Below are 23401 nucleotides of genomic sequence, written 5' to 3' on the forward strand. Positions count from 1 at the left end.
TTGTGACTTTTACTTAGGTGGCTTGTCAAGTTGCTAAATTCCCCAAAATTCTAAGAGGTTGAAAATGAAAATTTTACATAAATGGTAATTAAGGCTGCTGCTCAAGTCAAGTTTGGAGCTTTGAATGTACTGTCACGCCCTTGCATAATTTAACAGACGTCAGCTTCTGACAAACAACCAAAATGTCTTTGTTTTTGTTTTTGTTTTGTTTTTTTGCTTGAATATGATACACTGCAACTAAATTATGGAGGACTGAAGGTGCCAAAGTTAAATAAATAATATTGTCATAAATTAATAAATGAAATATTTAATTAATTGCCCTTTTATTTAATGGTGCATTTATTGATTGATTGATTTATTCGATTCCATTCTTAGTGAATGAATGTAACAATTAATTTGACAATTTTTATGAAAAAATTCATGGCGTATTTTTATTTATTCAATTTAGGCACTTTCAGCCCTCCATAGAAGTTAGTTGCAGTTCACGTTTGTTAATTTATTTTTAATTTTATTTATTTTATTTTTCTGGTGCCGTTGGGGGCGCCGTTGCGTGTTTGCAGTGACGATGAGGATGCGGCGAAGAAGAGGAACTTTGCTCAACAGGTGGTTGAGCGCAAGAAGAAGAAAATGAGGAGCAACTGTCAACCGCGTAAGTGAGCAAAGAAGCGTGTTTGAACATGTTCCGAAGCGACGCGTCTTCCTTTCGCACCTTGTCCACGTGAACGAGGTTGCTTGTGCTTCGTTGCCTTTTCATTTTCGACTTGAGCGCAGTATCAACTCGTCGCTACTTGGCGGCTAGCTATTAAGTAGCTAAATACGGCGAACAAGTCCATTTGTGTTTCAACATTGTCGTGAGCGTTGACCAAGCGCGCATTTGAGTACAAAAACGTCGAAAACAAACACGAATATTATTCGCGTGAGGGTGAACATGGCAAAGATTGTTAAAAAAAAAATCCTCAATCGACACGCTGAGCTTCAGCGTGGCACTTGTTGACCCAATTCACACGACGACAATTAGCAGAAAGCTGTTTTAAAATGCCGCCAGCTATAAGAGCATAATTTTCATGAGGCGAGTATTAAGAAGGTTGTGACTCCACACCAATTTCTGGACGACGTGTAGATGTAGTTCATTTCAAAGATGAATTAATTCACAGTCGACCCCCTCTATTCGCTGCATATACGGACCAAATATTCCGCGTCTAATTGACGCCCGTATTTGACTGACCCAAATAGTTATTCCAAAAAACTGATTAAATTTGAAAAAATATATTTCTAAAAAATATGTATTGAAAGACGAAGCCAATGAAAATTTGTTTGAAATCCAAGCCGGTGGGATAGTTTTTGAACATTTTCTGTATATTTCTTAATCTTTGCCCTATCTCAAAAGACTGATAACATTGCAAACATAAACACAGAAATAGACAACGTGTAACAAGGGTGAAAATTATGAGCTAATTTAGTCATTCCAGTCACAACGCAAAACAATAGGCCAATCTCACAAGATGGCTGCAAAGCACTACTGTTGTCTAAATGAAGCTCCTCAAAATGGTTCCTTGACACCAAGATGCTCAAGGTGTTAACTTAGCACCAGGTTTGGCTGAATGAAACTCCTCAACTCTCATCAACATTGTTCCCTGACACAAAGATGCCATGAGGTAGTGGCAGAGTGCCACTTTTGTCCAAACAAAGCTCCTCAAGGCATTTCAACACAGTTCCTTGACACCGAGAGGGGATCTAAGCACCATTTTGGTTGGATTGAAGGTGACACCACAGGGTGTCAAAGTAACAGACAAAAACAGTGAAATGGGTGCGGTTTATTTCCTTTGAATAACAGAAGCTTACAAAACACAACAAATGTAAAAAAAAAACAAACATTTTATTGTCAAACTCGTCAAGAGATGGCTTGAGGATTTGCGCCATGTAGCCGCGGAAAGTAACATGATGCGATTGTGCAGGTGTGTCCGACGCAATGTCCATCGCTTGACGTCCGCGCAGACCAACCGACAGCTGCGTGACGACGCTCGTCGGGTGCAAGCGGCCGTCGCAATGATGCCGCTTCACCTCGCCGCCATCGTCTTCTTCCTGCTGCTGCGCTGCCCGGCGTGCCGGCCGGAGGACGGCGCGACGGTTGTCCCCGCCGAGTGGGTCCTGCTGCACGTGGTGCGTGGTCAGGTGGGTGCCGGAAACTACAGCTACCTGCGGCTCAACCACGACGGCGTGGTCGTCCTGCACATGCTGAGCGTGACGGGCGACGCTGACCTTTACGTGTCGGATGCCACGCTAAGGCCCAGCTTTGATGCCTACAAGCTGCAGTCGGCCACCTGCGGTCGCGACGCCGTGGTCGTGCCTGCCGAGTTCGTCCGGCCGGTGGGCGTTGCCATCTACGGGCATCCGTCGCACCGCCGCAGCGACTTTGAGATGAGGGTCTACCGCGACCCGACTGCTGCGCCGGACCCCTTCGCAGCAGTTTCCCCGGCCCAGGACGCCCGCAAAAAGGAGGCGGACGGTGCCGACCGCCAAGAATTTGACGAGTACTCCATGTTCTGGACCAATCTCATCCGACTTTTAGAAATCATTCTGGAAATTCTCTTTTGAAACCAGTCGCTGGGCTCGCCCCACCCAAGCGAGCACATTGGAGCCAATAGGCGGCGCTCGCTGCACTTCTTCACATCTCTTCACTTGCAATGACACAAAACACACAAAAATATAACGCAACATACACACAAAACACAGGCGGCACAAAAACAAAGCATAACATGTGCAAAACACACAAAGCACAAATCATACACCAGAGACGTACGAAAGAAAATACACTCGCACACCCAACCTACACAAAACAAGAAAAAACAAACCTTGCAAAAAACACACAACACACACGTGACGCATAAAAAAAATCCCAACAAAACACACATACACCAAAACAATGCCAGCTAGACAGGAAACACAGAAAATACACTCACGCAAAGAATAGAAAACATCCAAAACAAGTTGACCCACGATCGCAAAGCCGCTCCCGTACTTATTGGTTTGTGCTTGCTTGTTTCCTTTTGAACTTGTGCATCTGTCACATGTCCTTCAGCACGTCCATTTCAGGATGTCCAAATAGCGCAAATGTGTACACCGGCCCAAAAAAAAAAAAAAAAAGTCTGTTGTGATGCACACCTGGACGGGCAGCGTGAGTGTCGGATAAATGTGAAAGAACGTTAGCGTGCACATCCACCTGGGCTCGCTTTGGCCCTTTTCAGAAGAACCCTTTCTTCAATAAAGGAAGAAAACACTTGCTGAAGACCTTTTTTTTTGTTTTTTGCCTTTGACAAACAATAACACGGGTCAACACACTGTTACACAAATCTTAATTGGAAATTTAACTCATCTTTGCTCGCTGACTTTCACACCGGTTCCAAATCTGCCCGTCTTTTCTGTAGCGCTTGAGGATTTTGTAATATATTTATTAGGGCGCATATGATGTGAATTAGAAGACCTGCATAAGATCAAGACAGAACTATTTGCACTCAGTTGTCAAGTCCACAATAGGAACTTGTGAGTCGGTCCACTAGCGCATCAAGTTGTCACACAGGAGCGGGTGAAAGGGCTTGCGCTCGCTTGTCACGTGAGCGCCGGCGCCAGCCGCACTCGGTTGATCCTGAGCACGGTCTGCGGTTGCACGATGATTTTCTTGCGCTGGAAGCGATGGCGCCTCCAGAAACGCATGTGTACTTTGGGCCACGACTGCGTCTTCTCCAGCACGGTGGCCTCCACGCGCACCAGCTCCTTGGCCAGCAGCGGCCGGCCCACCAGCGTGAAGTCGCGCGCCCCCACCAGCAGCACCTTCTCCAGACGCAGGTGCTCGCCGCACGCCGCCTCCACGTGGCTCTCCAGCAGGATCAAGTCTTCGTCCGTCACCTGTGGGACAGACAAATGCCCGGCGTCACTTTGGCAGAACATGCGACAAAGACGCCCCCGGTGTGATCTGTTTGGCGCTCTGGCCCGTTTTTAATCTTTGCGCTGAACAAAACTCATAATTCCTCCGCAGCAAGCTGGCAGCAAAGCACTTGTTTTTGTCTGAATGGAATCTCTCAACTCACCTCATTCACAAACGGTTCCATGACACAAAGATATCATTAAAGCACTGCTTTCTTCTAAATGAGATTTCTCACCTCACTTCAGCATAATTCCTTGGCACCAAGATGGCGACGAAGCACTTTAGTTGAAATTAAACTCCTCAAAATAGGTCATAGGCACAAAATTCCCACCAGATGGCGGCAAAGCAATACTTGTGTATGAATGAAAGCCCTCAAGTCACTCCAGCATACAAGAGTTGCTCGGCACAAATATAATGGCAAAGCACTGCTTTTGTCTAAATTAGCCTTCAGAACCCGCTAACCGCAACTTAGTTCTGTGGCAAGACGATGGCACGAGAAAATGACAAAGCACTACTCTTCTCTGAATGAAACTCAACAGATCTCAATGTGCTTCCTTGTCACAGATTATCCACAAGATAAAGCACCACTTTTGTCTAAATAACGCTCCACAACTCACCTAATATTTCTTTGGTACCAAGTTGCCACCATGATGGCAGCAAAGCACTATTTTGGTTTGAACGAAGCTCCTGAACTCAACATGGTACCCAGGCACCAATATTGGCTTATACTTTTGTTGATTGTCTGACTTCTTAGCGACGAGAGTAAACTTACTCTGAATTTAAAGATTTGTCCCAAGTATGTAGTATTTTTTTATATTTTGGATTTGTGTCCACATCACCTTCCACTGGCGGCCGGCGAGGTGCACGACGGCGAAGAGGCGACCGAAGTCGCCTTGCTCGATCAGTCGGTTGACGGCGCTCGTCAGGGCGGCGTGCTGCCGCCGCTGCTCCTCCTCCGGCACCGGCCGTGTCTCCGGCCACGGAGGTCTGGACAGCGATGTCAGAGACACCAAGTGGCCGCTAATTGAGCTCTGTGTGCGGGCGGCGGCGGTTGGAAGGACGCAGAGTCCAGATGTCAACAGGCGCCATGTCTTCTGCAGGGTCGTCATCAGCGCCATCTTTACCGGAAAGTGTGTCGACCGTAGATGTTCTCTAAAATTTAGAGGTTTGACGGGGAGGGTGGCGATTTTCACTGTGTCATTTATGTGTCGGTGGAATAAGTTAGTTCTTTATACAAATACATTCTCCTTCATACTATATCATACAGATAACATGGATCTGTCTGTTTTTTATGCGCTCCAACTGTGTTAGGTTGTCTTTTGACAAGTGGCCTGTGTCGTAAATGCGCCGGAAATCGGTTGCACCTGTCGCTCAACTTTGGTTAGACGAATTTTTAAAAGAAAACTGTGTTCTTAGCAACATTAGGTGTCAGAAAATCTAAATACTATGTAACTGTCGTATATTACTAACTAGTCCCATAAAACAAAAAAGGTGACGTTTGTGGAATTAGTAAGCCCTTTGTTGAATACTTTTGGGCAGAAATTGTTTGGAACTGCGCATGCGTCGTCTTCACCTGTCCGGATGACTTCTACTGTTTTATATCTATAAAGAACAATCTGTGTATAAATACTGGTAAGACTGCAGTTTAATACTCATACATATTAGGAGATGATGTTATACAACTCACGTTTTACCAACATGAATATTGCCAAAAATAAAATAATTTTGCTCTTGGTAACCATTTTATTGCGTGCAACCAATGTCGATACTTTTTTTTTTTTAATTGTAAATCCTACAGCCTTTTTTTCGGCGTTTCCATCCATCCACCCATCCGTGAAGATTCCAGCGAGTCAAACACCCCCTCGCAGCAGTGACATGACACTCCAGTTTCCGCGGCCGTTGAACGCACCACCACTACCTCCCTCCATTTTGTGTCCCCGGCTTGCTGGGTTCGTTTCCGGGCTGGTCGAGAAAGACGTCTGCTCCTTGAGAGGGAAAGAAAACGCATTAACCCAACCAACAAAACGAGATGGCTCCGTGAATGTGTAAGCGGTGCGCTTAAAAGTTTTTTGTTCTCCTAGACAAACTGACGAAAAATCTCCCCGCAACGCTGGGATCCATCGCCGCCTCCGAAAAGGAGGAAAACGACGAGTCGTCGCCCAAACTAGTCGCTGCTGCTCGCTGACAACTGAAAGTAAACAGCTACGTGCTAAGCAGTTAGCTTCACTTTAGCACGTTAGCTTCGAGGCTAACTTGCTCGCTACACCCATAGACGACTACGGACGATTAGCCCCTCGGGCTAACCGTCCATCGCCGTGGACCACGAAGCTTAGCGAGGCGTCGTTACCTGCTGACTAACCCGGTCACGGGTGCTGGTGTCATTTTTCCTCCTTGCCAGCGGGCTGCCGTTAACGTTTGACCCTCCGCCAAGGACCGAAGGAAGGGTTTGCCACAACGACACCCACCCCCCCCATTCATGTTGTTTTTGGTGACGTCGCCTTACCGCCACTTCGTTGAGTTTGGGTGAGTAAACCTGGAGCAAACTTTACCTTTTAAAATTAGAGCTGACTTGAACGCTCGCCACCGGGACTGACTTGTCACACCTCAGTGGAGTTTAACGTGCGTTCTACGCTAAAACGTCTTGAGTCCACGTATCACAAGTATGACATTTTGATGGGAAACATGTCATCTTCAACCGTGACTTGGCTTTAATTGTGTCGCAGTTGCGGCTCAGGCTTTCCTCGAGCGCAGAAACTCTGCCACTCGCAAGACTGTTTTTGCTCGTGTTTTTGATCTCCATTGAGGCAATAAAGGAAACGTTTGTGCTTAAAGGGCGGCTGGTTGCTTGAACGTGTTAAAATAACAACTTCCGTGACTTTGATTCCTGCAATCGATGTGTAAACATGGTTTAATTCAAACGAGGAAGAACCACTGCCATAGCTTGACGTACAGTTTAATTTGTTTGATGACCAAGCTCATAAGTTGAAATACTCACGTGTCCAATTATTTCCCCACATTTTCATTCATTCAAACACCCCCAGTACGATGACAACCTCTCCCAAAACCTGACAAACATTTCGGCGTCTGTTTTAAATGTATTGTCCTGAGCGATTGCCAAATTAATTGACAATCAGTCTTTAACTCTAACTGTTGTTGAATTAGTAATTGTCCGAAACCTCTGAATTTTAGCCCCTCAATATTAATTTAGAATTTGCCTCTGATTTGGTAGTAGCCCATGAAAGCAGATTATCTTTAATCTTTATTTGTATCCATGCACACACACGACCACCCTTACCTTGCAGAACAGCAACGTGATGTGTTTTTATATATCCTATTCAGTATTATTTTCCATTGCACTAACTATTCTCTTATTTATCTAATTTACATATTTATCTGAATTATTGTTGTATTGCACTGGAGAGGGGAGCTCTCTAATCTCGTTGCACACTTGAGTACAATGACAATAAAGGGATTTCTGATTCTGATTCTAATCAACATGTTTGCCAATTTTCTGGCGTGTTCAGGTCCAAACAAGTAAGCTAATCATTGATTTTTGTTTGGGCATTTTCCCAATGTCAATTTGAAATAACATCCTATTTTTAAATAAAGAATGGAACAAAAAGTGCATGGGGAAAAATACATATAAAATCTCGATTAGTTGAAAAAAAAAAAAGTTGCCAGAATAATTATTATCGTGATAGTTGCAGCTGTGCTGTGTAGTGTAACAAAAATGAATGTAAAGAAATAAATGGTTTTTAAAAGTGTCATTGATCGCCTGCTATGATAATTATTTTAAATGATTTTACACTTCACACCAAATGACAGAAGATAATGGCATATAAACAAACCCTCGCCCCAAAAAAATCCTTCTTCTTTCTCTTTCTGTTGCAAAGTTGAACGAACACAAAATTATAAAGTATTGTTAAACAGTTAAATGTCCTGACGGTGATTTTTATCGCAATTGTTGTAAGCGTTAAGGGGCCAAAAATATGTTGTTGTTGTTGTCTTATTTGTGCCTATTACTCGGTTCTTAAACTTTTGATCAATATTATATCACATTGTATATTTTATAAATATTGCATTTTTGGAATATGAGTTAATCAGCAAAATCCATTTCAGGCGCCATTTTGTCAACACTTTGTGTCAACTGAATATGACGTCACAGTTGCTTAGGGCTAAGGTAATGACCAATCATGGCTCACCTGTTTTCTGAAGCTGAGCCACGATTGGCCATTAACTGTGCTCAAACTTGTTTTGCCTTTTGCTTGCTTTGACTGTGCCCCATCTTGTCCGTTCATGTTCTTTCCAAGTTGTCACTTGCTGTCATTATTGCCAAAGCAGAAAGTTAATTTTCTGAAGGCAGCTAGTTCAGTGTTGATTTGTGCTTTTTGTAATGGACAAATTGTTAAGAAATATATGAATGGATAACTGTCAAATGTGGACATTGCACTGATTAATTGTTAAAATGTGCTGCTTTAATTTTTCAAACAGCCATTTTTAAAGAAAATCTTGTAAAAATGACCTTTTATAAATGAAACATATTCTAAATCGTTTCTTTAAATGGACACCTTTTTTTAAATGGACCAATCATTAAACTGGATAATTTCTAAATTGACTGATGTTTCAAATGTTTTTAAATGTACATGTTTGAAAGGTTTACATTTTTTTTTTTTTTTTTTACAGTGAACAGATGAATGTAGAATGAATGAACGATTGAATGTAGGAATTGTCCTTTTTTTAAATCGACCAATCTTCAAATAGTTGTTTTAAAACGCAAAATGTAATCTAATGTTCTTTGTTGAGCAGAGACCCTTTCAAAATGTCGCTTTTTTTTTTTCCCCCAAATGGTCAAAATTCCTCTAAATGTTTGTCAGCGCCATTCCAAAACCGGGTCCATTCAGTAAGATCACGTTGACAAATGACCATCGTTCATTTCAGATGTGCAATTATTTTGGCCCCAAAACCTTGAAGTGTCCCATGTGGCGTAGCGAGCGCCTCCCCCTCCTCCCTCTTTCTCTCCTGACTCGTCTACAAAGTTTCTGCTTGAGCGAGCGAGCGCGTCGCAGCGCATTCGCCAGCTCGCTGGGCCAGATTCCACAGCGAGCAGCAACAAGAAGAAAGAAACCTGTTCGGGGAGATTGAGTCAGTCAGTCCGTTTGTCAGCGTGTGCGCGCAGACGTGTCACATGTTGCAGCGCTGGATCGGCCCGCAGGAAAAACTCGTGGGATCCTCAAACTAAGCGCTTGAAGGGGCCGCAAAATAATTTTTTTCTCATCCGATGCGACAGCGGTAGGATCGATACATACATCCGTTCATCCATTATCTGTTCGGCTTCCCTTCACGAGGGTTGCGGGCGTGCTGGAGCCAATCCCAGCCGTCTTCGGGCAGTAGGCGGGGTCCACTGGTTGCCAGCCAATCGCAGGGCACGCAAAGAAAAGCAAACGATCACACCCAGGGCCAATTTGGAGCGTCCAATCAACCTAGCGTGCACGTTTTTTGGAATGTGGGAGGAAACTGGCGTACCCGGAGAAAACCCACGCAGTCACGGGGAGAACATGCAAACCTGCACTTCTGTACTGTGCGGCCGTCGTGCCTCCCCCGAATGACACACGCTGCAATCATTTTTTTCGTATGATTTGTTGGAAGACACGATCAGGTTCTACTATTAAGCCGAATAACAATAGTCAGCAATGCTAGGTCCATCTACCTCCCATTTATTCCAAACATTTGGGTTACATAAATTCAACCTCAAACGTGAGAAAGAATAAAATAAATCAAGGAAGGGCTTGAGACCATTCTTGTGCTGTTTGTAAGAGGCCGACTCAACTTTTTAACTTTGTTGCACCAGCTTTAAATGTGCCAACTTGCAGAAATTCACTTCCTTAACAATCAATGTTAATTTTCCTATTTGTAAAATTCTGTGTCAAACATTACAGCAGGACTGCACATGGGGGTGTTTTATTCTATATTTAATATGAATGCTTCAATGAACAGATTTATTTTTACTGAACAGTGACTTTTGCACAAACTGCTCACCCGTATTTTAAAATAAATGCAGGACCCTGTTTGCATGTTGACGGTGGAAAAGGAAATCAAGGATTTCCCATATCGCTCACCAAAGATGCGCTTCAAGCGAGTCGTCGGCGCTATTCAAATTATAATTGACTATTATGAAAATAACGACAGCGTCCATTTTCTGAAGGACTTCGCCTCACCGTGCGACAACTTTTGTCGTTTTGTTGCGCAATTTTGGACACGATGGACTGGCCATTTTGTGCTGCGCTTCGCCTCAAGTCCGCTTGCATTGAAGCGTGGCGAATGTGAGCAGGTCGCCAAGTGGAAGGGATTGCGAAAACGGACGTCGCTAGTTGTTGTCGCAAAGAGGCGGCTTGCGTCGTGAGCTTAGTTGCGGCGTCCCGCTTTTGTTGACGTGACCTGCGCCGCTTGAAGAGTGTGCCAGAGCCCGCAGCAATGCACGCCGGTCACACGATCTCCTCCGGGATGTTAATAAAAGTGATCGTCAACTCGTTGATTTGTCCAACGTCGATTAAATTCACACGATTTTATTATCCGTCCGCGAAGGTGTGACTCCAGTTAAAAAGGTAAAGGCGTGGCCAGTTTGAGCTCTAATTTTGATATTTCCGAATTGCACCAGGACAACCAAACTATGAAAAAAAGAAAAACAGTGACTTATGGTCTGAAAAATACGGCACACCGCAGTGTCAATGTGATGAATTGTTCAGCTCTCGTGTGTAACGTTCCGCATTTATTTCTTGATTTTTTTTTTTGAAAGGAGTGGGACCATAACACGGCAGCAGAGGCACTGAGGTGCGGTGTCCTTACAGAAGACGAGAAAGTCGAAGAAAGTGCCAACAGAGGAACAGGATGCCCATTCCTCCCCCTCCGGGACCCCCTCCTCCCCCCACCTTTCATGAGGTGAGTGAGCTCCCAGTGGGCCGTTGCTCCGCCCCCGTCCAAGTCTTCTAAGCCGTGACGGCCTTTCCCCGGCAGGCCAACACCACCCCTCCCAAGCTCAACTCGTCCGAGGCCAAAGGCAGAGGCGCCCTGTTGTCGGACATCCACAAGGGAGCCAGGCTGAGAAAAGTGGGCGTGGTCAACGACCGCAGCGCCCCCGTCATCGAGAGTGAGCAACAATCCATCAAAAATCTTTTCGCACGTTTCCAGAATTGTGCATTTTCTATGGGGAAAAAATCCCATCGAAATAATGAAATGCCCCGGTGGGACTCACAGCAGTGGCCGATCACAATCTATCCATCGTCGGCAAGCTCACTGCCTGACATTGACGCGACCCCGGCCAAGAACGCACTGAACCCATTTATTCTCAGATTGAAGCAGACAAGAGCAGTAATGTGCATTTAAATCTTGGTGGCGATCGGTCGCCGTTTTAGACAATGCGAGCAATAGGACCTCGCTTGCCTCCCCGCCGTGACGTAGACAGCTGAGACGGAAAAAATATCAAACTGAGCTCCAAAAGGGGGCGTGCCCGTTTGCATTAAATGGAATCTCAAAAAAGCCCTGAAATCACTGCAGTCTTTTCAGGGTGGCATTTTGGTACTGATGTCATTTTTACATGCAAAACGATTATCGAAGTGCCGATGTCAGCGTCAGTCAAGTGTCCCTTTAAACATATTCAAGTTGCACAACAGTTGAGGATCAGTAAAAATAGAAAGGTATTTCTAAACTCCCAGCACTATCAGATGTTATTTTTCACATTCAAAAATTGAAAAATGACGTATTTTCCACCTTCCGTCTAAGCCACCTGGATCTTGTCCTTGTACAGAATCCGGAGGAGGTCCAATGGGAATGGGGGGCCTCTTCCAAGGAGGCGTGCCAAAGCTACGACCAGCTGGAGGTCAAAACGAACAAAAACGATGACATAGTTGGCCAGTTGACATATTTCTATTTCCTGATTTGGATATTTGTGACCCCGCCTCCTTTAGATGGTTCATCCGGCGGCTCGGTGGGCAGGTCCGCTCTGAGGCCGCCCGGGTCCCGGCCTTCAGCGCCCCGCCCTCCGTCGGGCCGCTCGGCATCGCCGTCGCCGCCGGAGCACCAGCGCTCACACCGGCCCTCCCTGCCCGACATCACCCGCCCCCCCAACACCGGGGGCGGCTCCTCCTCGGGCGGTGGCATGAAGCACAGCACGTCAGCCCCGCCCCCTCCTCCGCCCTTCAACCGGGGCGGCCGCGGCAACGCCCCGCCTGCGCCCAACCTGAAGATGTTGGCGCCCTCGTCCTCGGCACAGAAGCCCCTGCCGCCCACGCCTAACCGAGGTCCTTCTCCTTCCAACGCCCTCAAAATCGCCCTGTCTTCCAGTCGGCCACCCACCGGCGGGTCCTCGGCACCGCCCCCTCCGCCACCCTACAGGATGCACACGTCGCTCTCCAACGGGCCGGCCCAGACTGACGGGGGCGGCGCCCCGGAGCTGCCGCAAAGGCACAACTCACTGACCAAGAAGCACACGGCGCAAGGTCGCAACCACGCCCCGCCACCCCCGCCATCCTCGTCGCCGTCACTGCCGGTCAGCCGCCCGCCGCCGCCCGCCAGAGAGCCGCCGGGACGCCGAGCAGGTACCGCATGCAGATTACAATTTGCCATTCAGCAAAGGTTCTGTGCTGTGTTGCGACTTTAACGTGAAAGAGTATGTGGGCACGTGCGAGTAGTACTGGTACTAAAAATAATTTCAGTCGTAATGTAATAATAATAAAAACAGATAACAGAAGTAGAAGTAATCTTGTTGGAAAGGGCTGGGCCATGTGCTCAAAAGGTGTACCACAAAATAATAAATATTTCAGATCAGTCAATGTTTATGATTTTTTTTCCCATTTTTGTAGTAGTAACTATTCAAATTACGGTCGTGGCATGAAAAGACTGAATTGAGGTCATTTTAGAATCTAATGCTTAACCTTTCATAAGAGTTCATTGGAACTCTGAAATTCAAATAAAGCGCACAATTGAAAAATGGAAATGCCTCTCTAAACGTCACGTGCTTTGGCTGAGAAATTTCACAATACAAATATTTGCTTTGAGTTAATGATCATTCTTTTTGTTTCTGCCATTGTCACGGCTGTAACGAGCTTGCGTTCAGTGATTTTCTGAACAAAATACGGACCGTTGGCAACTGTGTGTGCTAGTTATAGTACAGGTAAATTGTTGAGCGAGTAAAGTACAGGAATTAATTTTGATATCTGAAGCAGAGGTACTCGAAGCAGTACGCTGGCGTTGGGCTGAAATTCATTCTCACTTTTCAGGGGACCCCAAAAATAGCGGATTTGTTCAAGAGTGGTCATCAGTGTGTAAAAATAACTCCCGCACGTTTGGACTGAGCCAATAGGATAGATTTTTGCAAAATATTCAATTCATCAATAGGTCACAGATGACGCCAGCGGGTCGTAAGAGAAGGAGAAGTGGTGGTGTGATATGTAGGCTGAGTTGTAGCAATGTTTTTAACAGAAGAAGAGAAAGTAAATGATGGATAAACAGTGGGCGGCACGGTGGCCTCACAGTGAGAGACGGCATCGGGCGTGGGTTCGATCCCGGCTCCGGCCATCCTGTGTGGAGTTTGCATGTTCTCCCCGTGCCTACGTGGCTTTCCTCTGGGTACTCTGGTTTCCTTCCACATTCCAAAAACATGCACGGCAGGCCGATTGAACACTCGAAATTGCCCTTAGGTATGAGTGTGAGTGCGGCTGGTCGTTCGTCTCTGTGTGCCCTGCGATTGATTAGCTGGCAACCCGTTCAGGGGTGTGGCCCCGCCTACTGCCCGAAGATCGCTGGGATAGGCTCCAGTACCCCCCGCGACCCTCGTGAGGAGAAGCGGTAGAGAAGATGGATGGATGGATAAACAGGGCGGCTGAATACGAGGTGACAAAACTGCTAAGCAGCTCGCAGTGGCACTGGAAGTGCAAGTGGGAAAAGCGAAATGATGTGGTAATGGTGGAAGTTGTAGCGGAAGAAGCGACTGTGTGCTATCTGTTAGCATGTCAGCTAACTAAGGTTTTCTCTTTTCCATTTTGCTCAACGAATTCAAGGCAGCCAATGTCAAACAGTTGATAGTCCTGAAACATTTTCAAACATTTGTCAGCGCCAAGTTTGCTTCTGAATTGGGCTGGAATGTTGTGGGCAGGTTCGAACCAGTCGCCGTCTTGGTTTTGTTGTGTGGAGCAGCGGGCGGGCCAGGGCGTTTGAATTGTTTTGGAGGATTTTTCAACGTCCCGACTTGGTTTATTTGGTTGATAGATTCCTCCTGCGACGGGTCGCCACGATGCTTCCTGCTTCGTCCGCATTCCTCGCCGCTGTCATTTCCCTCCAAACTTAGCATTTGTTTATGTTACTTGCGCACTTGCGCACACACACACACACACACACACCCACTCTTCAACTTTTTGCCTGCCCTGTCTCAGATTTCCATCCAAACGTTGTCCACCATTTTATGGCCTAAGCATGTCGGCCTATCAAATGACATTGACAGTTTTTAAATTAATCTAAACCTAAAAAAAAAAACATTTTGTATTTTTAAATTCAAAATGGACCATAATAAGGGATCATGATAATAATGCCGAATGATTCCGAAAAATTGTCTGATTGTGAGTTGTTGTTTTTTTCTTCCCCCCCAAACATTGTGATGAATTGCAATTTGATTTTCTTCCAGGTCCTTTTCAACAATTAATCTTTATTAAACAATGTCACATTTGAAACGTGAATTTTTATTAAATACATTTGATCTAATACTATTAAAGATCTAAACTTTGAGAATATTTGGACCTACTGCTCGGTCAGCAATCACCACGGCAACAATTTTGTATTTGGGAAACTACATACATCATTCAACTATATTTTTCATTAAATTATCGCCATTTTGAATCATATTGCTAATTTTATCAACCATGACTCTTTGCCTTTTGTAGTAATAATTAAAAATCTATCTGTTTCAAACCTTTTTTCAATAAGATGTATTCTTGATTATTGTATGCCTTGTGCCCCCCCCAAGCCCCTCAGGTGCCCCTTTCCAGCGCCCGCAACGGCAACCGCGACGCCCCTCCGCCGCCGCCGCCACCGTATCGCGGCCACAGCTCCGTGCCGTCAGAGCCGGCAGGCCGAGGGGCCAAACCGCCGCCGCCGCCCTCCTTCTCCTCCTCGTCCTCCCGAACACCTGCCGGACCCCCGCCGCCCCCGCCCCCGCCCATTCGGAACGGACACTCCTCAGTCTCTACCCCATCCAAGTCCATCCTGGGTGAGTCCTCAGGCTCCTGCAGCTAGCGTAGCTCAGAAAAGTGACAAGGTTCCTTTCGAGGGATGTCACAATTCACTCATTTTGATTCGATGTCGATGGATGGATAGCAAATCAATCCCTTTTTTTTTTTGTTTCGATGCATATTTTAAGCCGTTTATATCAATAGTAAATTGATTTTGGATGAATTTTTCCCTCCGTATTCCTTTCCCGTGCCGGTGCAGATGATTTTGAATCCAAGTTCAACTTCCACCCCATGGAGGACCTTCCGCCCCCAGAGGAGTATCGCCATTTCAACAAGGTCTACCCCAGCAAGAGTGGCAAGGGTAAGCACAGCAGTCCTGTTGTTGTATGCGCACTGCAGACTGCCATTTGTCCAGATTACTTTTGTTATTGTGTGTTTACTGTGTGCTTGAATGTGATGTTTTTTTTTTTTTTTGTGTCCCACCCACCCCGCCTTAGGTATTTTGCGAGGAGCCCCCCCTGCTCCTCCAGTGGGAAGGTGAACGCACCTCAAAGCTCAGCACTTGAACTCATCAGCCAAGCAACTGGTCTGTTCTGGTGTGGTGGGGGGGATGAGGAAGTCCGTATACATGCGCACACACATACACACACATACACAAAGCACCAGCGACATGTGGACTTGACAAGAAGCGAAGACGCCATGAGACTTTTTGACTTTTGAGCGTCCACAACTGCACATTCCCTCTTTGGAGACACTTATTTCATTTCTTTTTCTTCTTTCTTTCTTTTGTTGGGTGCCAGCATTGATCTTGCGGGACACACACGTATACATGATCATGCATGAATGTGGGCTCCCCATCATCCCTTCTTGATTTTGTTGAAGTCACTCCAGGGTGCACTTGAATCAACCAAATCTGTGTGCCAAACGTGTGTGGAGCTGAAATGAAGCCAGTCCAAAAAGTTGATTGACGGACGCCTCGCCTCGTCTGCTTTGTGGAGTTTCACATTCCGAAGGGTGTCAAGGGTTGTTTTGGGGAGACGATGTTATTTCCTCTTTTGAGCCCCTGTCTTCTGCTCTTCTTCACATAATGGGTGGGAGGCTTGTAATCTTGTCTTCATGTTGCACATAGGCCAGCACAGACGCATGACTCCTGTTTTTGCGCTTGCGGGACCATGACATTGGTCATAACTATGTAATAACGTCAGAGCCAGCGGCTTGCTTTTGAAAGAGTGCGATCACTCCGCCAGTTGACCGTGAACGAATAGTTTGGCGGATGGTCTTGGGAGGGGAAGCTGGCACCCCACCAGCCAGGAAGTGACCATCAGCTGCTTTTACTATGCAAGAATTTGTACATGTTGTAGTTGCTTGCAGCTAACAAAAAATATAACAAAGAAAGAAACACTAAAGTGCCAGAGAGAGAGTATTTAGAAGGAGTGTCTTTTTTGCGTCACTTTTAATGATCATTAAGCTCAAAATGAAAATAAAAACACAAAAAAAAAACGATTCTGCTGTGAATCAAAAAGATGGAAAAAACACTTGAGTTGCAGCGCCACCTGCTGCTCGTCAGTTGCCTTACACTCGTTTTTGTCCCATAACGGTACCTGTGCTAAATTTATTTCAAATAAAACTATCGGAGTCTTTGCAAATGTATATTTACAACATAGAATATGATAATCTTAGATACCATTGATCTATTTTTGTGCTGTACAAAAGAGTGTAATATAGGAAAGTTCGAAAGAGGAGCGCACTCCGATGACGTCATCATCATCATCATTTTCAGGGTCACTCTGGTGTCATGTTTGCCGCCTCACGGTTTTTCCTGTTAATCAGCCATCTTTTTATCACTTGAAAACGTTTTCAATAAATATATTGCTGTTGGGGAAAAGGGGACTGAGAGAGTAAGTCTTTTTTTCATTCTTGGAATCCTCGTCATTCTTCATATATATTCGTTTTGAATACAGCTGGAAATGATTCATTTAAGTCACAATAATACTCATAAGTGGACAAAGATATTCACCAAATATAAGTTAATTAACCTTTCCTCGTTTTGTTTGCTGTAGTGTAAGTCGAAGACACTTCAAACTTTGATCATCGATGTTTTTTTTACGGAGCGTTGCTTTGGGTGAACGTTTTTTATTCCCGTCACGATGCACCAGCCGGCATGTTATTGTTTGTGTTCATATTTAAAAATCGCATTTTTACCTTCTGAGTAGGAAGTTCGTGATGCGATTTGTTGGGCTTTTCAGTGGTTCCAGAAGAGTTTTGAAAACTTTTGCTAGCTTGATGGAAGATGATTGGCAAATATTAGACCTCAGTGCTTCTATTTGTGTCGACATTTCAATCGGTTTGTCGTGGTAATTTAGCACTGAAAAGTTTAGCCTTTTGTCGCTTTCCATCGAGTGCTGTTTTAATGTTGCGCAATATGGCAAATTCCAATCCGAAACTTCATCAATATTCCCGGCAAAACGTCGAATCTCCCGCCACGTTTGTCACGTTCATATATAACGTAACATCCGGTATCCAGGAGCTCAGCCAATGAGCATGGAGCCAGAGCAGACTGGACCAATCAGCGAGCTGCAGGCCGCCCAGGAACAGCTGCGGTGACGACGATAATTTGGCGCTTTAGATTTTTGCGCGTTTGTTGGCGAAGAAAGAGCGAAAGCAAAACTGCACGACGCTTCGAGACAACTCGTAACTCGTTTGCCCTTCTCTCCCCACAACCCCCCCCAAATAGTCGCCGAGGTGAGTTTACAGAACTTACTGTGTTTTTTCCCCGCTGTCTTTTACCGAACGCGCAAGTAAGCGTTTCTTGTCTCAATGTTTTTGACCTCAAAATGAACCAATTCTCCCCAAATGACTGCCCGATCGCCAATCCGTGTCGTTGATTTGATCATGTTGTCATTTGACGTGCATTTAGTGTGCAATTGTTCGTTTTTCTATGGCTCCGCTAATCAGATATTTGATTTGGCGCCACGAGGCAAATAATCGTTTTTTTTCCCGTGTTTGTGTTTCAATACTCAACGTGGCCATAAAATGTAATTTTTGCCGACTCTATCAATGTCCAAGCTGTTTAGGCTCGCATTTTGCTTGACTCGTATATCTCCGTAGTGACATTTTGCGAAGTGAATGTAGCTCGTCTTGTTTTTCACCTTTAGTCTTTTTGTTTAACTCCTTTACTTGTAGATCGACAGTTGTGGAATTGGACATGACTAGACTTGTGCCTAATGATTAACTGTCTGTGATTTATGTTCTAAATTGATCAAATGTTATTGTTAAAGATTTGCTTGTGACTGGACCCCAGGAAGAATACTCTATGCTCTGATGGAAACTAGTGGCGATCCTTAAATAAACATCTGAATAACTCGTCCTTATTTCTTTACTTAAAACTGGTTTTAAAACGCAACAAGTCGAATTATAAACTGTAGTGACTTCAAAATGAAATGCCTGGAAAATGGACGTTTGTGACTATTGACGAGTGTTGTCAGACATCTTAACATTTGAGCTCATTTGCTTTCGATTCATCAATTTTATAAAAGTTCTAGATTATATTAAGCAATTGGATGAATAACGCGTATGGTTCAAGTTGAGCCTTTTAAAAAAAAAAATAAAATAAATTCTTATTTGATTTGCTTTCCAGATTTGAAGATGCCGAACACTCGCTCGCAGGCTCTCACGCAGCCCAGCCTGCCCTTCCCCCGACGTAAGTCCGCCAGGGTGCTGCCCAAGCCCAAAGGAAACCCGGCCGAGGACGCCAAACCTGACGGGAAGACGATACCGCCCGCCACGCTATCGCCCGGACGACCACATGCCATTCCGTCGCCAAGGCGGCCGGCTGCGACGCCGCTTCTTGTGTCGCCGGGCACCTTTGTCAGGCTTCCCCTCAGCCCGCGGAAACGCACAGGTGAGTCCACTTGAATGGCAAGTTGGTCAACGTACGGTTGGGCGATGTGGCCACAAAATGAAATGGCGTGCCATCATGACTGGAAAACAAATTCCCTGTTTTCACTCGACTGAGCCCCTTAGCATTTTCTTACAAAGTCCAATAGCTTCACGCTAACACAAAGTGCCAAACGACGTACACGACGTGATGAAACTTGCGCCAATGCTGCAGTCGTTCTAAACTTTCAAACAACCAATATGCCCGCATGCAGTACTCGCAGGCGTACATTCTTTATCCTCTGCCAAAAGCACATTCTTTTTTTTTTAAATAAGAAAAACATTTAAACACTTAATATGATCTATTCTACTGATATAAAGCAGGAGCAACGGATAACACCAAAATATTGTGCTGTTTAGTTTTTGTACATGGCAGCATTGACAAAGAAATAGGCCTGGCCAGCCATTTTTTTTTTGACGGATGTTTGCTGTTAAGAGCGATTTCTGGGACCTTTTCTACAGTCTATTTGGTTTTCCATAGTTCATTGAGGATTCATTATTTTCTTTGATTGCCAACATCTGCAAGCTCTCTAAAGGATTCATTGATGATCAAAATAGTTAGCAATTGATTTTTGCTTCAGTGTTATCCCTCCAACAAAGCAGTTGAATGGGCAGAAATTTGTTTCCCATTGCATTAAAATAGTTAACCCGGACAACTAGCAACCGCAGTTTGATGTCCAGTTTCAAATTTTGTCATAATTATTTATTTTTTTTGGGGGGGGGGTGGAGGTGACGACAACGCACTCAACATGCCCGCCGCTTTGTTGGCGTCGCCTCCCAAGCAGAGCAAAGCGTCGCCGCGGATGCCGCCCTCATCTACGCGCCGTTTAGTCTTTGATGAAAATGCCGGCGTCTCGAATCACCTCAAGACGACGCCGTCCTCTCCCGTCACCGCCTCGTCGCCGACTCGTCACGAGTCGCTCTCCGGAAGCCCGGCGCGACCGAGTCCGGTCAGCAAGTCGGCGGCAGCGGCAACGAGGACGTGTCGACTCCCAGCCGAAAGTAAGTTTTTGTCTTGCCGTTTTTGATATCTTGTGAACGTGCGGCAGTTGGTTTATTTTGCTGAGCTTCTAAATCTTGACTGTGCGTGTATTTCAGTGGTTTTCAACCTTTTTCGAGCCGAGGCGCACTTTAATTGAAAAAAATCTCACGGCGCACTACCGGCTGGAAGAAAAAGCTTCGATTAACAACCTAAGTTTTTTTTTAACATTGAGCAGTGATGTTATATTATAACGTCGTGAATAGCAATCAAACACAAAGAATAAAGTATTTAAGAGTCTTTCTTAGTTCTACTCACTCAATGTGAAACCTGGGCCTGTTTGGCTGAACACTTTGCCGATACCCTGGCGGAAATTGAAAGACACGCGCACAAAGTTCTCAGTCTTTCTCTGTTTTTGGTTTTTACAGTAGTCAGGCTTGCAAAGCTCACCTCGAACCGGTGATGTTGTGGAATCTGGGAGCAATGTCAAAATAGCTTTGTTGGGAACTCCTTGGCAGCTAAAGGACGATCAGCCAATCTTAGCTCGAGACCACCATCTTGTCTCAGATCCGTTAGTTCCCCCCGCTCCTGTCAAGTCGTGTCCTTTCCGAGCGCCGATGCTGAGCCGAAGGGCTCCCGACCCAGTCAAGGCACTCGGCGGAGGCTGAAGAGAAATAAAATGCCACGCTGCAGCAGTGTGAACATCTTTCCATTTATCGGTGCGTGGGAACATGTTGCTGCCACCGTTGAACGCAATCCACTTGTTTTATGTGTCCTTGAAAGCGGCTTTGCATTCATGTGTTCTGAATTTAATTTCAATCTGATCAAAACCCATTTTGACACCGAACTGAAACCTGCTTCAAATTTGAATCTGGCGTATTTTCGCACATCGAACGTCCCAAATGTTGAACCGGGTTCCAAATCTGTACTCGGAAGCAGATCTTATTGGTTTGCTTGTTTGCAGAGCGCAGCCTGGCCAGCGTGAAGCAGGCGCTGCACACGGCGGCTCCCGAGCGCCTTTTGTCCCGTGAGGCGGAGTGCGCCTCCATCCGGACCTTCCTGAACGAGACGGCCGTGCGCCGGCGGCCCGGCAGCCTTTACATCTCGGGTGCGCCCGGGACCGGAAAGACGGCCTGTCTCGACTGGGTCCTGCGCCACATGAAGGTAGAGATGCCAAAAGAAAAGAAAAGACCCAAATTAGGAGGGCAATTTTTCTTTTTTTTTAAAGAAAAAGTTGTGTTTGAGAGAAGGGAACTTTTCTAAGTTAATTAGTTTTTGTTTTGTGGTTTAGGAGGAATTGTCGCCGGTGCAGACGCTGCTAGTGAACTGCATGAGCCTGCGCAGCTCTCACGCCATTTTCCCACTTTTATCCGACAAGCTGAGCGTGTCCGCTGGTCGCAAAGGTCTGGAGAGACTCCTGACCGGGCCCGGACCCGCCGTGTGAGTTCACAAAGCTCGTAGCGAATTGATCAACGTAGCGCAGGACCGAAGCACTACTTTAGACTAAATGGTACTCACTTCAACGCTGTTCCTTTGCACCTCGATGGAACGAGGTGGCAGGAAAGCACATCCAAATAGTGGCAAAGCACTACTTCTGTCTAAATGAAGCACCTCAACTCAACTCAACATAGTTTAACTGACACAAAGTTTCCGCAAGAGAGTCGCCAAGCGCCACGTCGGTTGAAATGAAATGAAAATGGTGCGAAAGCATCACTTTTGTCTCAATGCGGCTGTGGGCGCTGGCACTTAACTCCTGTTGTTGTTCAGCTTGTTGGTTCTGGACGAGTTGGACCAGCTGGACAGCAAAACCCAAGATGTCCTGTACACCATCTTCGAGTGGCCGCACCTGCCCAAGTCCAGACTTTGTCTCGTCGGTACGAACGCAGTCGTCGTCGTTTGCGTTCTGGTATCGCGACGACGCTATTCAGGCCCGCTGATTTGCTTTTGTGGCGTAGGCATCGCCAACGCCTTGGATCTGACGGACCGAATCCTGCCCCGCCTTCAAGCCAGGCCTCAATGTCGCCCGCTGCTGCTCAACTTCCCGCCGTACAGTCGAGAGCAGCTCAGCGCCATCGTCCAAGACCGACTCGCGCAGGTGACGTGTGCGCTTCGTGCACGTGGCTGTGCGTCTCTCCCTGCTGCGTGTGTGCGTGCACGTGCACACGCGCGCACACGCGCAAGTCACCTCATAAATGTTGTTGTTGGCAGGCGTGCGCTGACGGCGTGTTGCACGTGGCAGCTGTGCACTTTTGCGCTCGTAAAGTCTCGGCGGTGTCGGGCGACGCCAGGAAGGCTTTGGACATCTGCAGGTCCGTCCCGGCGGATGCGCTCGGAAGCGCTGGACTTGATTGGTGGCTTGATTTGATTGCTGCTGTGTTGGCAGGCGGGCCGTTGAGATCGTCGAGTCGGAACACAGGAAGAAAGCGGACCAGCGCGTTGCCGCAGGTTCGCATCGTCTTGTCGTCACCTGGCACTCGATACAATCAACTTTATTGAAATAGCGCATGACACATCGGCGTGTGTTTTTGTGACGTTGTCTGACGGCTGTGTGTGTATCTTGTATTGAGCGCCAATGTAGAAGTTGTGTGCTTTTTTTTTTTGCGCACGTTTCTGTCCGAGTCACGTTCACGTCAAGGTGGCTCGGTGTGATTTCAGAGTCGTCGAGCGTGTCGGCCGGCGTCCCCCAGGTGGCGCGTGTCCTGTCCGAGGTGTACGGCGACCGCATGACGTCGTGCGGTGACGAAAGTTTCCCGCTGCAGCAGAAGCTTCTGGCGTGCTGCCTGCTGATGTTGGTGCGCGCCGGCAAGAGCAAGGAGGTGGCCCTCGGCAAGGTGACGCCGCGCCGCAAGCCGAGCTTTTCGCCTAGCCCTCGAAACGTCGCGACGCGCTGACCTTTTGCTTGTTGCAGCTCCATGAGGTTCACAGCCGCCTTTGCGCGCGGCGCCAGGTGGGCGGCGTCAGCCAGTCGGAGTGTTTGTCGCTTTGCGCGCTGCTGGAGAGTCGCGGGGTGTTTGCACTCAAGAAGGCCAAAGAAGCTCGACTCACCAAGGTAGCGCCCAATCGCACTTCTGGCCTCTCGTGACCTCGTTTCTGGTTGGCCACCGAACTCTCGGACGTGGCGATAAGAACCTGAAAACACTGCCGGTGTGTTTATTTATTTCTTTATTTTTTTTTTCAGGTGTTCCTGAAGATCGATGAGAATGTGGTTGAAAACGCTCTGAAGGATCGCACCCTCGTCGGAAGCATCTTGGCAGCGGGACTCCCGTGAAATTTTTAAAGTTTTCTCGTTTTTACAAAGAATGTTGGACCGTTTTTTTGGGGGGGCTGTCAATAAATCAAGTGACACTC

At 46.4% G+C, this 23401-nt stretch overlaps 4 protein-coding genes and 1 long non-coding RNA gene across 7 annotated transcripts; 3 read left to right on the forward strand and 2 right to left on the reverse strand.

Moving 5' to 3' along the window:
• Window positions 1-537: 537 nt before the first annotated feature.
• Window positions 538-3280, forward strand: LOC148332857 (UPF0669 protein C6orf120 homolog). Its single transcript, XM_088302302.1, has 2 exons — window positions 538-649; window positions 1956-3280. The coding sequence occupies exon 2, from the start codon at window positions 2047-2049 to the stop codon at window positions 2593-2595; it is 549 nt and encodes a 182-aa protein (XP_088158428.1). The 5' UTR covers window positions 538-649; window positions 1956-2046; the 3' UTR covers window positions 2596-3280.
• Window positions 3279-5280, reverse strand: LOC148332858 (large ribosomal subunit protein bL21m-like). The gene is made up of 2 exons (XM_088302301.1): window positions 4762-5280; window positions 3279-3903 (listed from the first exon to the last, which is right to left on the reverse strand). Exons 1-2 carry the CDS (start codon window positions 5038-5040, stop codon window positions 3607-3609), a joined length of 576 nt encoding a protein of 191 aa, XP_088158427.1. The 5' UTR covers window positions 5041-5280; the 3' UTR covers window positions 3279-3606.
• Window positions 5281-5549: 269 nt separating this feature from the next.
• Window positions 5550-6677, reverse strand: LOC148332859 (uncharacterized). Its single transcript, XR_015844626.1, has 2 exons — window positions 6270-6677; window positions 5550-5907 (listed from the first exon to the last, which is right to left on the reverse strand). It is a non-coding gene; the product is annotated as an uncharacterized LOC148332859 (long non-coding RNA).
• On the forward strand, window positions 5721-17026 carry LOC148332860 (WAS/WASL-interacting protein family member 2-like). 3 transcript variants are annotated; one of them, XM_088302298.1, is made up of 9 exons: window positions 5721-6116; window positions 6195-6445; window positions 10716-10858; window positions 10934-11066; window positions 11724-11795; window positions 11884-12513; window positions 14934-15176; window positions 15398-15499; window positions 15636-17026. In XM_088302298.1, the coding sequence occupies exons 3-9, from the start codon at window positions 10808-10810 to the stop codon at window positions 15677-15679; spliced, it is 1275 nt and encodes a 424-aa protein (XP_088158424.1). In that variant the 5' UTR covers window positions 5721-6116; window positions 6195-6445; window positions 10716-10807; the 3' UTR covers window positions 15680-17026. The 3 variants fall into 3 exon arrangements, with proteins under 3 accessions (XP_088158424.1, XP_088158425.1, XP_088158426.1); XM_088302299.1 differs by having other exon boundaries at window positions 6321-6445; XM_088302300.1 differs by having other exon boundaries at window positions 5721-5967; window positions 6321-6445.
• A 687-nt stretch (window positions 17027-17713) lies between these two features.
• On the forward strand, window positions 17714-23401 carry LOC148332861 (DNA replication factor CDC6-like). The gene is made up of 12 exons (XM_088303348.1): window positions 17714-17880; window positions 18776-19039; window positions 19804-20076; window positions 21018-21217; window positions 21345-21493; window positions 21821-21927; window positions 22009-22148; window positions 22262-22362; window positions 22437-22498; window positions 22709-22884; window positions 22962-23102; window positions 23232-23401. The coding sequence occupies exons 2-12, from the start codon at window positions 18784-18786 to the stop codon at window positions 23319-23321; spliced, it is 1695 nt and encodes a 564-aa protein (XP_088159474.1). The 5' UTR covers window positions 17714-17880; window positions 18776-18783; the 3' UTR covers window positions 23322-23401.

This window comes from Idiotropiscis lumnitzeri, chromosome 8 (assembly GCF_059441095.1).
Source record: "Idiotropiscis lumnitzeri isolate Australia: NSW breed Sydney's pygmy pipehorse chromosome 8, RoL_Ilum_1.0, whole genome shotgun sequence".
Taxonomy (NCBI): Eukaryota; Metazoa; Chordata; class Actinopteri; order Syngnathiformes; family Syngnathidae; genus Idiotropiscis; species Idiotropiscis lumnitzeri.

What these genes read in the sequence shown, in the direction of transcription:
- LOC148332861 (XM_088303348.1), top strand. Translation starts at nt 18,784, where the DNA reads ATGCCGAACACTCGCTCGCAGGCTCTCACGCAGCCCAGCCTGCCCTTC. An exon ending in GTCCAGACTTTGTCTCGTCG is followed by an intron (nt 21,928 to 22,008) that starts GTACGAACGCAG and finishes TTTGTGGCGTAG; the next exon opens with GCATCGCCAACGCCTTGGAT. An exon ending in GGACCAGCGCGTTGCCGCAG is followed by an intron (nt 22,499 to 22,708) that starts GTTCGCATCGTC and finishes GTGTGATTTCAG; the next exon opens with AGTCGTCGAGCGTGTCGGCC.
- LOC148332858 (XM_088302301.1), bottom strand. Translation starts at nt 5,040, where the DNA reads ATGGCGCTGATGACGACCCTGCAGAAGACATGGCGCCTGTTGACATCT. An exon ending in TCGCCGGCCGCCAGTGGAAG is followed by an intron (nt 3,904 to 4,761) that starts GTGATGTGGACA and finishes TCTGTCCCACAG; the next exon opens with GTGACGGACGAAGACTTGAT.
- LOC148332860 (XM_088302298.1), top strand. Translation starts at nt 10,808, where the DNA reads ATGCCCATTCCTCCCCCTCCGGGACCCCCTCCTCCCCCCACCTTTCAT. An exon ending in CAGCGCCCCCGTCATCGAGA is followed by an intron (nt 11,067 to 11,723) that starts GTGAGCAACAAT and finishes GTCCTTGTACAG; the next exon opens with AATCCGGAGGAGGTCCAATG. An exon ending in GCCGCCGGGACGCCGAGCAG is followed by an intron (nt 12,514 to 14,933) that starts GTACCGCATGCA and finishes GCCCCCCCCAAG; the next exon opens with CCCCTCAGGTGCCCCTTTCC.
- LOC148332857 (XM_088302302.1), top strand. Translation starts at nt 2,047, where the DNA reads ATGATGCCGCTTCACCTCGCCGCCATCGTCTTCTTCCTGCTGCTGCGC.